Source organism: Pieris brassicae, chromosome 1 (genome assembly GCF_905147105.1).
Source record: "Pieris brassicae chromosome 1, ilPieBrab1.1, whole genome shotgun sequence".
NCBI lineage: Eukaryota > Metazoa > Arthropoda > Insecta > Lepidoptera > Pieridae > Pieris > Pieris brassicae.
This window is the reverse complement of record NC_059665.1, coordinates 20575852-20591827: the sequence shown is the minus strand read 5'-3', so window position 1 is coordinate 20591827 and position 15976 is coordinate 20575852. Positions and strand designations below refer to the sequence as shown.

General features: G+C 33.0%; 1 protein-coding gene across 1 annotated transcript in view; it reads right to left on the bottom strand.

The window, feature by feature from the left end:
* LOC123711617 (transmembrane protein 151B-like) overlaps positions 1-11598 on the bottom strand; it is a 40826-nt gene extending 29228 nt beyond the window's left edge. The window contains exon 1 of the mRNA XM_045664244.1: positions 11532-11598. Within this exon, the coding sequence (XP_045520200.1) occupies positions 11532-11579 (48 nt within the window). The 5' untranslated portion in view covers positions 11580-11598. The remainder of the gene's footprint in view (positions 1-11531) is intronic.
* Between the last annotated feature and the right edge of the window lie 4378 nt (positions 11599-15976).

Sequence of the window (15976 nt, the reverse complement as noted above, 5' to 3'; positions counted from 1 at the left end):
GATCTCGACACAAAGGATGAGAAAAGGCTCAACTCACTAGTCCGTTTAATTTGTTAAATATATAACAAAAGCCTTTCCTCTTGCTTTTCATTTCATTACATTACTTAACTGTTAACAACCGTCGATGTTAATTGTTAATAAACCGAAAATTAGTGTTTTTGTGTAAATTTATGTTCTTAATATATTTATTTATTATGTAATAAATAGTATTAAAATAAGGTTGTTCTTTTGTAAGAAATAAAAATGCTTTTTTATTTATTTTTTATTAACCGTTGATGTTTTTTACCATTGTTTTGTAAAAAACTTGGTCATTCATACGTGTAACGGAGAGTTTTTTCCCAGTTCTTCTCGTATCTACGACCTTCATATAAGGGGCAGTATATGTAAATTTAGAAACATACCTTTTTTCTAACATTCATAAGTTACCTACTAATGATATTTTGATTTGATTTGTATGTATCGTTTATAAATTAGTAAAACAGACATTTGTAAAACCATTGGTCTAATAATATTAATGTAAAAATTCAATTATTTTTTAACTAATCTTAAATTATTTGTATTACAAAAATTTTATAAAATGTTTAGGTATATAATTAATGTTATATGAGAAAATTATATTATATTGTGCCAATCCATTCTCGAAATCGAAAAACATTTTATGTTGTGTCTTCCAAGAGAAATAATTGAGACCTTACAAAGCGAACGTACGTGCAAAAAGTAATCCGAAAACTAAATAGCGACATTCTGAGGGTAGACTCGGATCGATACCAAATGAATAAACAACAAACTCTGTTTGTTTTAGGGACTCTTTCCTTCTTATAGGGCTGACAACAATATTTTAACTTTTTCCTTGACACAATTACCTTAGTATTTTTTGGTTAATTGATATATTCATGGCCTGACTATGTTCGACTGGAGATCATAAGGTCTCAAACCTTTTGTATTGTAGCCCTAAATGGGAAAGTGGGAGAAAGTGGTTTTCCCCCTCTATCGGTTCCTATAGAATAGAGGGTGACTTTCTTATATTCAAAATAGAAATTCAAAGTTTTAAAAAAAATGTAAAATTAGAAGCATTTATTATGTATTTATTTTTTTACGTTCATAAGTGTACATTGTGTTATCCCCATGAATAAACGATTTTGACTTTGACTTGAATGCTAAGTGTAGTCCAGTGTATAAAAGCGTAATTGATTTTGATATATGTCTTAGTTCGTGATAAGCCTCGACCAAGAATCTAATCCTTACTTGTATTAGGGTCATTTAAGAAAATTGGGTAAGCGAGAACGAGCTTGCGAGCCCTTTGTCCGTTTTGTCCGTTTGTTGTATATAAATAAATCATTTAAGCACTATTATATCTCTCGAGTAAATAGGCTGAATTAATATTTCAAGTCGGAACAATATTACAATGACTTTAATAGATACAAAACTTCATACAATTAAATTGAACAAAAATATCCGATACACTATAATTTTAAAATTTCAGCTTTTATTTCTTGCTATACAAAATAACTATTATAAATCAAACTTTGACAACCCTAAAAACAGTGTCCCTGTTTGCATGAGGTAACTTTATTTATTGTAATATCTTAACATTGTATATCGGGCATATTTTTTATACTTGTTAACAAATAAAAATACAAATCAATGGCACTACAACCTTTTTAGGTCTGGGCCTCACATTTCTGTCCTGTTTCATAATCATAATCGAATAGGCAAGTAGATGATCAGCCTCTTGTGCCAGAGGCACGCCGTCGACTTTTAGGGTCTAAGGCAAACCGGTTTCTTCACGATGTTTTCCTTCACCGTTCGAGCTAATGTTCAATGCGCACATAGAAAGAAAATTAATTGGTGCACAACCGGGGGTCGAACCTACGACCTCAGGGATGAGAGTCGCAGCTGAAGCCACTAAGCCAACACTGCTCTTACTTGTTACTTGTACTTGTTATCGCAAAAAAATCTCGTAGCAATGTTCAATAGGTAAGAATTACAATATTAAAAAAGACTTTTACTACGACGTTGTATGTGTGCATTGTAACTAAATTCGCATTTAATTTAATGCGTTCGCTTCAAGGTAGCAATTTAATTAGTGAAGGCATTATTTTTTCATGGCACAGGCACATTCTGCCTATGCAATGTGCATCGTATTATAACTTTTTATTTTGCGGTTATATTAGCAGCCTCTTACGAATAGAGCGGAGGGCTAAGTGAGTGAGACTGAAACAAACTCAGTATGTTCAGTGATATCGCCTGTTCTATACTTTAACGTCATGCTTCATATCAAATACATGCAAACACTCAAAATTTACCTAAACTATCGATTATACGCTGCTTTGTGCATACATCGATTAATCGGCTTTGTTTGCCTCTGTAAATGACAGGTGACGTATGTCCAGTCAGTCAAAACAAGATAAGCAAATGCGTACCTACGCGAATATTTATTTCTAGAACATAAATTAAGTAGTTAAAACATTTTAATTTAAAGTATTATCCATTTAAAACATGTATATTTTATTTTTAATTATCTAAAGTAATCTAAGTTTTTTATATTAATAAGTATTTTAATTAATTTAAGACGTTTATTTATGAATACTGAGCTTTCCTACATTTAAAACTTCGAATACTTTTTATGTTTATTTTGTAAAAAGTCAATTTAATATTGTTTTTCTATTGTCTTAAGTTTAAAATAAATATTAAATAATGCTTCATTTGCACCAATGTGGTGTAAGTACAATCATAATCGGTACAATTTGATTTTGTTTCCATATTCTGCATTCACATTAATACAAATTTGTCTTAGATAATTTGGTAAAACCTTTGAAGTTCCTTGGCACTTTAACTAAACATTTTGTATGAATTAGCTCTCATGGCCAGCGCAGTGGATTCCTTTGTTGTGGGACTCAACCAGTGGGATATTACTACTTCCCTTGGACAGAGAAATGATTAAATGCGCAGGCAGAACATTCAATTTCTGTTTTTAGTATAAATTTACTCCTAGAAATTATTTAAATTTATAATTACTTCAAGGATCACACTTCTATATATTCGCTTATAAGCTCTCAAACTGGAGCCGAGTAAGTTAATTGCAAAGTTCCGTTACAACTTGACTGTACGTTAGGGAAATACGTTAACTCGTTGCAAGTTGTGGACGGCCGCTAGGGGGCGTCATTTGTATAAAGTTATACTGTTTTACATTTAAATAAGCTTCACAAATGGAATGAGGACTCTTCGGATTTATGAAATGCAACTGTATGCTTGAATATGATTGCTAGAATTAGAATTTTTTCTTTGTTTTAATTATGTTATATAACTATGTATTTGTCAGAGCCATGGCGTCACTTTCAGCTGCCATTTTCGTTATGACATTATTATCACTATTACTGTGACACTGTGTACACAACCATTGAATAGTCGTTAATTTATGGATCTAGAAATATTGAAAAATCAAATAAAGCACTAGTATTACCGGTTTGAACTGACTATGACGTTGTTAGTTTATGAGACCTGTTCAATTTAATAACAATGACAGCTGTCAGTGACGTCATTGCTCCAACATTTACAATGTTAACATAACATGAAGTGATTAGTTAACAACAGTTGAGTCGAAAGGATCCAAGGAGGCCGATGGCTGGCCATGCGTCATACTCGTGAACGGGTGTTCCTGTGGTGACTAGTCGCACTTAAATTCGTGTATGCGGTGATGTTAGTAATTATTTCGACTATGCATTTGCGTGTTGTTCCCACGAGAATGTGTGAACTGTAACTATTAAATACTAAAGAAATCATGTGGAACATGGTGTAATGGTTGCAGATCCTTACGAACATTGTGTAAAACAAAAAACTTGGCGATTAAAAAGAGTGGCGGAGAGTTTATTGCCAGTTCTTCTTTTGGTTGGTTAATTTTTAATTAATGGTTTTAACTTCGACTTCTAATTCACATAGGTACATATAAATTTAGAGGTAGAATGTGTTAAGCCGCCTTTGCTATGCACCCAAAAGTGCATTTTGGTGCAAATTTATTACAAGTACTTGACTGTCGAGATCATGGATAATACGTACAACGTATTATGTTTTGTTTATTTATCGCTGCTTGAATTAATTTGTAACATCAAAGCGGAAATAGAGTAAAAAAGTTATCTTTTATTATATCGTTTATTATAAAGTTACATACGAGCAATCGTTGTATATTGCGATTCTACAAAACACTCCATGAAATTCCCTACTTACGTTGTTGTTTTCCTACTAATGGGCATGATTAGATTAAGAACCTTTGTATGTAATCCCGTGACTCAATAAAGTTTTTAATATCATAAAATCTTATTATCAAATGCTATTGCTTAATCCTAGATTTGTATCGTTCATAACAAAGAAATTAACACTCATTACATCAGTTGTTTGCATTGAATCCAGTATTAAGGCGAACAAAGAAAACGCCTTAATACAAAGAGATGAATTTCACAAAGGGACTTAAGTGAAGTACATTTTTAATTTTTTTATTATTATGCAATTAAACTTATAAGATTTTCTATTTTAAAATTATGATTTAGTTTGTAGCTTTTAAATTCATAAAGGAGTTGAAAGATAAGGCTTTAGGAATTTAATTAACACTTTTGTAGTTTTAGTTTATGGTGTAATTAATGCTGTTAGTCGTGAAGAAGCATTTTTGTATAACATGGGGCAAATGGGTAGGATGCTCGTCTGATGTTAATGGAGATAGTTAGAAGGAGAGTACCTTTTAAGAATCAGTACAATCTTTCCTTCAACCCCTAAATCGTATTGACGTATTAGGACGTATTGTAAGTATTATTTAAATAATATTAACTTATACAACGACAGTCTTTTTTTAGTTAATATATTTAATCGCTACTGAGCTATCAAGAATAAGAGAACTTTCCGTCTGGAGACAATTGACCTATATATTAGGTCCTTACATATGAAATTGGCGTTTTGTGGAGGAATTTTACTAAATATAATATATTTAATTAATCAAAGTATGAAGCATTGTTCTCTATACACTTTTGCCATCTCATAGGTAGTTCATTGATCCCTTTACTAAAAAACCAGTCGGACGGGAATCAGAGTTAAATTTTTTCCTTGCAAGAAGTTGTCCAAATTTCGAAAAAAATGGTAATCTGTTGGAGCAAGGTCCGGGGAGTACGGAGGATGTCTTAGACATTCTAATTGAAGCTCTTCTAATTTGGTAGCCGTCTGTTGTGCAGTGTGTGGTCTAGCGTTGTCGTGAAGTAGCAGTGGCGTGGAGCGATTGACCAGCCTAGGTTGTTTAGCCGCTAGCTTTTCTATCATGGTTTGCAATTGCTGACAATAGATATCAGCCGTAATAGTCTGGCCAAATTTGAGAAAACTGCAATGAACAATACCGGCACTAGTCCACCAAACGCTTACAAGTGTCTTTTTGGGGTTAATTTTCGCTTGGGGCAGGATTTGGCTGGCTGGCCAGGATCCAACCATTGCGCTGAGCGCTTCCGATTATCGTGAAGAATCCATTTTTCATCACAGGTAATGATTCGGTTTAAAATACCTTCATTATTTTGCCGGTTCAGTAATGTAACGCAGCAGTCGACGCGCGTTTGCCGTTTTGCTTCAGTCAATTCGTGAGGCTTCGTGAGGCCTTTCAAGCTTTTTAATCTTCCCAATTTGCTTCAAATGAATTAAAACAGTTTTATCACTAACACCGCAGCCTGCAGCTAACTCGGACGTGGTTTGCGATGGATCCGCTTGCACAATAGCCTTCAATACTTCATTATCAACTTGGGTCTCAGGCCGTCCACGGGGCATGTTCTGCAGGTCGAAATTTCCAGAACGAAAACGTTGGAACCAAAAACGAACTGTGTTTTCTTTTGCAACATGACCGCCATACACATCATTCACCCTTCGAGTCGTTTCCGCAGCACTAGTGCCACGGCGGAACTCGTACTCGTAAATAATGCGATACTTTAAGTTTTCCATTTTGTAAAATGAGTGACGCAAACAGAAAAAAACAAATGAATGACGGTCATCGAAGCACAAATACATGAGTAAATAGCTGTACAAATTTGAATTTGGAATTACTTACCAAAGAGGAGAACATCGTGATTAAAGTGGCCAGTACGAAATACGCCAATTTCATATGTAAGAACCTAATATTTTGAGACGAACGAAGGAAAAAACTTTCTCAAGGAAAAATATTAAATCGCATGCAATTAGGAATTATGAATAAATATAATGTAAGTTCAATGTTATTTTATTCAAATTGGTCACGAAACAATTCTTACATATACGATTTTTTACAACATTTGATTTCTGAAACTTATTCGTCGAACAAAATTCGCTTTTTTCCAAAACTTATCAATTCAACGTCTTTAGGAAAACATCTCAACGAAAAATATCTCAAAAGCAGAAATGTAATTTTCCTCATTGTACGCCCCTATGCCCCAGGGTGATGCATAAGGGGAGGCTTTTGTTCGCTTGTGGCAGCAAAGATTCTTTTTTTATTTACATGTAGGTGCGAACATCCAACGCTGTATGAATGGGAATGTAGAAAATGACAGAATAAATACATTCATTTAATAGATTAACTTGTGGTCCAAATGTTTTTTGGGGTGCGACACTTATATAATTTATTTTTATTCATTTATTTAAACAATAAATTCATTTTATTTTTAAACCTACACGACATACTGCCAGTATATAGTAAGCGCCCTGCTTGAGACCATCAAGAAAATGTTTTACCATTATTATTATTAAAGCTTTAATAATTAATCCATACAATTGGTTAGTTAGTAAAATCAATAAATAAATCGATGGCGCCACAAACTTTTTAGGTCTAGGCCTCAGATATCTGTATCTGTTTTATGATCATTTCAATTGGCAAGTAGGTGATTAGCCTTCTGTGCCTGATGCACGCCGACGATTCTTTGGGTCTAAATCAAGCCGGTTTTCTCAAAATGTTTTTCTTCACAGTTCTTCATGTTAAATGCGCAAATCTTTTGGTGCACAGCCGGGGATCAAACCTCGACCTACGACCTACGACCTCAGAGTCGATGGATGAGAGTCGCACGCTGAAGACACTTTTTTTATGTATGAGGTGAAAATGCGCTTGCGCAGGCCCGCGCCAAGGATATCGAGCTTGACGCGGGGACTGTGGGGCTGGGTCTACACTCAAATCCCTCTGCTATTCAGAGGGGTAGCGAGACCCGACCCACTAAAAACACCTCAACCCTTCACACGCCCTTAAGATGGGCCCTCGGGGTTCGCCAGGCATTCTATTGAATTACTGACCACTTGTAATTTCCATCCTCGGCCTAGAACGTATTGCTACATTCTAAACCTACACAGTCTCCTTTCTATAGTTCGATGCCCACTGCATACTATAGAAATTCGACCGTGCCCTCCATGTACGGTTTAAGCACTCGCACCCGGTACCGTACAACCCTACCAAAGACCGCTAGGCTATGAGGCCCTTACGCTGAAGACACTACGCCAACACTGCACTTCTGTGTATAGTTCGAACAAATTAAGTAAGTTATTTCATCTTAATACATCCCTTTCCAGTAGGGCGAGACCATTTTGTTGATTCAAGTGTCCATCTTTTTAAATCATTCCCATTTATAAACTTAAGTATATTGATTTGAACAGTGTTATTCTCTTTGTCAAACTTGATTAATTTCCTTTTTATACAAGGTGCTTTTGATGTCGAATATTTATTGTACCGAAAATATATAGAATTTAACATACTGTATTAATAAGAGTGGCGTGCCCAGGTGCTAGAATAACACCGATCTAACGTTAAATTATATAGCTCTTCAAAGTTTACTAAAAGATGAATTGTGCAATTTAGGTTTCGTGAAACTTCTTGACATATCAATAAACATATATAAGCTTCACTTGGTAACTAGATTACAATTATTTCGTGGTACATGGTGTATGTTTAAAACATTTTTTTTAAAGAACAGATGGTCTTAGTGTTCGATTCAGAAGACCAAAATCTTTCAAGTTTACAACCTTTTAGATGTGAGCCTCAGAATTCTGTAACTGATTTCGAGATTGTATGTTTTTTCTATTAGGTATTACTAGGCCAATACCGCTCGATCTACGCATAAAATTATAGTTATAAAAGCTTTGCTTTATTGCCTATGAAAAGTTCCGTTAAATTGTGACGTTCAAAAGTACAGAAGTACAGAAAAGTTGAGCAAGAAATTACTAAACTGGTACCGATAGTACAGTACACGAAAAGAGGAAAATAACTTAGAAGGTGAATAGACCAAAATATAAAACAGTAGGTGGTACGTGCAGAGGAATTGCGGGATTTGAAGGAGGCCAAATAAGGCACGCAGATACCTAAAAGAAGATCGTAATAGAAACGTGTTTAAAAGCATCTGAATTAAAGGCTATTATAATAATAGTTATGTGCAATGCCCTGTATATTTATGAAATCCCTTTAAAATACATTCTGTATATGAAATCCTTTTAAAATACATACTGTACATTTAAAACGATTGTACGTTAAACCGTAACGTTCCTTTTTCAATTTCGGTCATGTTGAAATAAAATATTTATCGCTCCTGTGATTTTATTCTCGTGAAAAAATTCATTTACATTTTGTATATTATGAATTTTTAAGGAACAGTATTTTTGATATATCATATCGCTTTATAAATCATGAACAAGTATATTTACACTTTTGTACATGATACTCAAATTTTTCACAAACTAAACTAAAAGTAAAATTCTTAATTACATTTTAACAGAAATTAATAACTAGAGAAATATTTTCATTTTTTTTCTTGAATTCGTGTACAACTGGACGTTTGTTTCTAGGTCTGAAATGAACAGTAGCTCGTACGATGAAAAAAAACATCGTAAGGAAACCGATGAGCCTCAGGCTCATGCTGATCGCCTATTAAAGAAATATATATTTATTTTCGTAACGCCAACTTTCAAGCGCCATTTAAAACTCGTTGTCTATACTTACACGTGTTACTTCTACTCTCATTAAGTAATATTTTGTTCTTATCTGTGAAGCTATTAAAGGTTACTTCTCTAATTATAACCTTTATTTATTTTGATATATCCTGTATTCGTTGTGTCCCTCTACAATAAATAATACCACGAAATAGATACATAAATAAAAGCCTAGATTCCTGCCCGTTTACCTGTTGTAACGTAACATTAAAATATTTTGTTTTTTGCGTTTAAAAAAAAATTAAGAAAGAAAGATCTAAATTTAACAATTCCCTAACAAGGCCACTTATTTGATCTTCAAGCTTTCGTGTACAAGGAAATGGAAATGGTAAGGAAATGCAACCATTACGCCACGCTTCACTTGACATATGAAATGAAACAAAATGATATGATAATAAAGTAACAAACACGGTTGTACGAAAATCTTTTAAGTTTTAGTACAGTTTATACACATGATACAATGAATTTCAATATTTTTAATTTGAATAATATTTTTTTAAAGAATAAAAGATTTTTATTTGCTGTGAATGAAACTCTAACTCTACATTTTCGGCGATTTTATAATTTGTCTAGTATAACCTGATGTATATCTTGCGTATTATTTTGTTAATTAATGAAATTAGGCACGAGAGTAGACAGCTCTCACTTCAAACGCTTACGCTTTTGTTACGCTTTTAGGAGCAATGGATCCTCTTTGACACACAAACATTCCTCAGACATCATACATTTGGTAAAATATGAGAAAAATCTGGCTATTCCTCGAGTTTACGTAGCTCTTCGTAGCGTAGCAGACATTAAGGTTTGTAGCTTCGTAGCGGGCTGAATTCGTAAGCAGACACTGTAATTTTCATAATAACTATTCTCTCGTGTCTTGTTTTCTCGTAGAAGCGTATTTGTCCTTTTATTATGATTATAATTCAGACTAAGTTTATATAATATGTGTTGCAGCGTCTCTATAGCTTGAACCATCGTCTTTTTTATTCGAATAATGAGAGATTCAATGAAAACTAACTAAATATTTGAGTGTTTTATTTATTTGTTAGAAGGTTCATTGTTTTCAAGATATATAAGAACTTAAAAAAAAATATTAGTTTAATTTGAACACTGCCCAAGCACCCCTTAAACCGTAAAATGGTACTCAACATCAACTGTGCCCGACCAAACGATCTTAATACTTTATTGGAAAATCTAATATCGAAAGCTACAAATCATGGTAATAAAGACGAAACTACTCCGAATTCAGCCTCAAAAGACAATGGAGACATTTTATTGTGCCCACTATTCAAACAGAGGGTCTGTTGACACTTTCCCTGCAAATATATCACGTGACACCAATATATTTTATAATAGAACAATCTATATACGTTTATACATTATACATAGGTAATCGCTTTTCCAATGCAAAAACGAGTTTCTAAGTAAAAAATAATAATAGTTTGTTCATGTTGATAAAAGCTAGAAGCTCGCTTGATATATTTTTTTTATGTAATAGGAGGCTGACGAGCAGGAGGCTCTGGTGTTAAGTGATAAATGCCCATGTACAATCACCATGGCTCGCAAGTGCGTTGCCAGTCTTTGAAGAATAAGTACGGCTCTTTCTAAATTATGCTACTTATTAAATTCAACAACTGTGCCTATGTATGTATGCGTTTCAACGAAGGGTTAAAAGCTAAAGTATGAGACGACATACATTGCCATTATTAAATTATATAACTGATATAGAAATTTAATGTTTTATTTGTTTAGGGTATCACGAAGTATTGCGGTTTGAATTTAAGGTATATTTGTAAACCACCTTTTTGTACGAACAGTAGAGAACAAAAGTGATTAAAATTTGATTTTTATAAATGAATTATAATTAAAATATATTTATTTATTTATACTTTGTTACCATAAATTACATAATTTTATATATATATATATATATATATATAATACAAAATGTAAGTAGGTTACATAAGTTATTAGGCAACAGGCGGCCTTATCGCTAACAAGTGATTTATTCCAGGCAACTTCCAAAAAAATGTTGTTTATAAGATCTTCATGCCCGACTCCGTTGTCGAGGGCTATTCTTAATGCTCCAACAATAGTCCACCATTATAAGAGAATTCCAGTTAACTTGGTAACGTGCCTCCATATATCGAATGGTTACATAAGTTATTAGGCAACAGGCGGCCTTATCGCTAACAAGTGATTTCTTCCAGGCAACCCTAATATGGGAGGATAAAAAAAGAAACACCTACAGAGGGAAAAAGTACAAGAAGTGCATAATTAATAAACAAAAAAAAACTCGAAATAACATGCAACTATAACTAAAATTAAATAAAAACGAGCAAACAAAATTGAAGTATTCAGAGAATTTAATACTTTCTAAGAATTCGATAAGCAAATTTTACAATTCACCAAAACTCCATTGAAGATTTTTGATATAGAATAGTTGGTAGATAATTGGCATTTATTAAAACCACTTAAATCAACCTCAAAACGACTGCAGATGGAATTTATGTAACCGAAAAAGTTGGACCGGTCCCAATTCCATTCCGCTACTTACGTAACCAACAAAAAGTTCTTACCAAATCCTCATCGTTGTCAGTGAACACGGCAGCTTCCTGTGTAGTCATGTTCCCCTTGTACTTTTGGCTCCCAAAAACGCACCCTTCATGACTCACACACACATAAACACATTAACTGCATCCAAAGTACTTTTAGCTATCGCAAAACATTACTGTAACATACACTTCGAAACTTTTAAGTTGACGAATAGCGATTAAAACATCGATTAAATTTAAACTAGAGAAGCATCTGCACAGGACGAAGTGTAGTTGCGAACTGGGGAGGGCGGGTGAAAGGCGAAAGCTGCGGTGGCGTCTCGTAACCATGGATACGAAAGCTCTACGAAGTTACGACGTGTTGTAGTAGACGCAGTGAGCGTAGATAAACCAAAAGACATTAGAGCAGCCCCTTTCATACATAGTTTGTAAAAAAATGTATAAAATAACGACAATATTTATATTTATCGACGAGTTAGTATATATATTTTTTTTTATATTATATTATAATGATAAATTATTGTTTGCTTTATTCTGATTGTAATGAAGATCTACAATGTTGTATGTAGAAATATTATACTTCAATAGAAATATTTTATTTATAAGTTAATAATAATATTAATGTTATTTCTTTCTTATATAATACTACTAAATACTAAACCGAGTTTAACTCCATCAAAGGTTTATAGTACAATATACGTTTGAAACGACATAGGTCCAAATCGCTTGTTTTCCACACAAGGTATGTCAAGGCTGGAATTTTCCAATGAGCCTTGACCTATCACATGAACGGGAAAATAGCTATAGATCAAAGGTGTGTTAAACCGTACACACAAGTAGTTTCATGTGACTAGCGCTTCCATATTGAATGCCATCTCAACAGTGCGTGTTCTGACTGGTTATTCCCGAACGCCGTCCTGGGAACGATTCTTGGTGTATTTTTATTTACGGATGGCACATTTGCATGCATATTTTGCCTTAAGAGTTAATGGTACATTAGGTAATACTCAAAATCCAATTATCCAACGAAAACATTGGTTGTTACAAGACTGATCACCGGGGTGAGCACCAGCCTTAGATGTTCAATATAACAGACTTGTTATTAAAACTAATTCAAATACTACATAATATTTTTCAGTTATCAAGGGTCTAAATAGATAATAAATACCAAGGACATATTGTACTCCGAATACAGTAATATGAGCTGACGTTGGCGCCTAGTTGCCGCGTCTTATCGGCGTCTCAATAATATACGGTATTTCTTTCACGTCTCGTTAAAAATATATATTATATGTATATAGAAGCAACCTTACTATAAAACAAATCAATATCCATGGAAATATTATATATTAATAAGATGCCTTGTAATTCACCAGTACAAATCTAGAGCGTCCGCGGAGCCACTAACGAGGCCTTGTAAGAACTAACCGAGGTGGTTTTAGGGGTTTCCCCAGTCAGTGTACCCATACTACTTTTGAGGGTAATATATTTCCACCTTGGATATAAAAATAGTAATAAGGTAACTTGTAATATTTCGTAACAAACGTTACCCCGCTAGGTTGTTTAGCGTTTGTATACGGTTTTTGTAGTTAAATACATTTTATTAATATAAAGATTAACTTAATACGTTATTTAAAAAGATAGATTCTTTTGTGTTTCTTCAACTATACAAATTATTTTGAGTACTATTTCAACAGCTACTAATCGAACAAATCTTATGTACTTGTGCGTTTTATTCTATTTAAAACTTATCCTTATTACGTCACAATTTATTCAAGTATATCAAAAGGAATGAGTCAGCATCAACCATCGAGTTGGCACCTTTGCCAAAATATACAAGGTCAGGGGTAAATTGTTACGCTATGCAGTATTTTCTTACTTCGCGTAATTTGTATAAAGTTACAACATTGAAAGTTAATGCGCAGTGGCTGGAATTTCACGAGGAAAGATGTTTTAAAAATACATCCTACATAATTGCTTTTTTAAATTAGTTTTTCGAATTATTTCTAAAAACAAAAATAATTTATACCTCACGTTTCTTGGTTCATGAAAAATTTAATCGCATATATAGAAGTCCACCATTAGTTATTTATAAAATTCAAGAAATAAACAGAAGTGAATGTGAAATATAGATAATCATCAACAGCATTTTTGTTGTATGAAAAATTATAAGTTTCTCGTGGGTCTGTTTTCAGATCTGAAGTTAGAATTGTATCAACTTGTTTCTACGGCATAATTAAAATCGCTATTTAAGAATAAACTTCTAGAATTCTCTTAGAATTCTTTTTACAAAAACCATTAGATTAACAACCACTACTAATTAAAATTCGCTCGAACGATGAAGGAAAACATCGTGAGGAAACCGGCTTGCATTAGACCCAAAAAGTCGACGGCGTGCGTCAGATAAAGAATCTGATCATCTACGTGCCTATTAGATTAACAAATGTTAATGAAACAGAAACCGAAACCTAAAAAGGTTGTAGCGCCATTGATTTTTTTTAAATTAAAGAAATATCGTTTATAAGATCTTCATGCCCGACTCCGTTGACGAGGGCTATTCTTAATGCTCCAACAATAGTCCACCATTATAAGAGAATTCCAGTGAACTTGGTAACGTGCCTCCATATATCGAATGGTTTGATGGTATCCCCTTGTTTTTCATTCAAATCACCAAGATTTTCAGGGTCGAATAGGTGGTATCTTAATGTTCATATTACGATCAAGATAATGGAAGCGTAACGACATCAGTTCATTATGCTCCGCATATCTTTCATTTTTATTTCCCAGACAATTTTGTTCACTACTAACAAATTCATTCCACGCATATTTTTCAATATCAGTCGTGTTACTATTATAGTTTTCATCCTTTATCAGCCTTCTATTTAGTGAAACTTCGAAAATTCCGGCTTTAAATTTCTTGGTGTTCAAACTATAGAGCTTATGATATATAATTTAACGTATAACGAGAAGCTACGAGAACGAGCTGCTAAAGAATCTCAAATTAGTAAAAAAGTTATTGTTTTAATAAAAATCAGTACTTGAGGCGCCATAGAAAAAGAAAACATGTGGTACTTATGCACGAACATGTTAATTCCTTATAATGGTTTTTAAAAGTTTTATAGTATTTTTAAAGTCTTTCACCTTATTCTACGTTTGTAGAAAAACTACACTAACAATAGAAAAAATAAAGTTTATTTAAATATCACAAAAAAAAATATTTCTACATAATAATAAAAAAAATGTTGACTATGTCATCTTCAGGGTATCGGTTTCTTGGAACGGTGTGTAGGTGTCGGGTTTTTGTGACGGTGTCCGGGTAAAAATTTACTCTCATCATTTTTCCCTAACGCGCCAAAATAAGCATAACTTCAAAAAACTTATAAAAATCTTTAGCTTAAAAAAATATTTTATAGATACTATAGAATATTTCGATTTCCGCACCAGCCTAATAAAATATTGAGGATTTAAGGTAATACGATTGAAATGGGTTATTGGTGTGAAACGAGAAAGATTCGGAGTTAACTGATTGGAAAATGAAATCGGCCACGTAGAAACACTCGTAAATGTATTCTAGGTGAAAACATATTTCAGTGGTTCGCAGTCATAAAAAGTATACGAAATGTACTAAAAACAAACATATTAATTGACTCTTAGGGGTGTTTTAATCACAGATCAAGTTCTTCAGCTCCAGCTTCATAGTTCCTCGTTATTTGTGGACAAACATATATTCTTACTATGTACTATATTTATTTAGTTATATTTTAATGTTAAAATCAACGATTGTAATAATATTTTAGTCATTGTAATACATTATTACATGAAATTAGTTTTGAAGATAGTTTATTAATTACACTACTGACTACTAGGTGGACTTTTAGTAAAGTAAATGATATTAGTATTGAACTTAAACTTAAATAAGCCTAATTATAACTTAAATTGGAAAATAAAAGAGAAGAGTTTCATCTTGCTTTTACTTCTGTAACTGTTTATATCAGAATTTATTTTAACTGCAACTTTTTATGAGCAAATATTGTTTTAAAACTGACATTAGTTCTTATATTTAAGGGGCAATATATTACCAAGTATTCGTAATGTGACGTACATAATATATACAAATTTTACGTATCTCTAAGTAATTCATTAGTAATACTAATAATAAGAAATAGTTGTGTGTGTAATTTAAGCCTGCGTTCAAATGCTAGAAATACACAATTATTATTTAGGGCATAATTCTTGTTTTGTATATTATAATTAGACGACGCAAACAGAACGCTACTGACCTGAACGAAAAACGCAGAAATGAGCATAGTGCATAAAGGATCCTGGGACTTAATACAGTCAAAATCTTAGAAAACTATATAATGATAACGCCAGATTAACTTACTGTAGTTAATTCATTGAAGCAATCTCATGAAGACTGCAAAACTAATCGAGTTCAATACCTACATTTGATTAATATCTCAGGAAAT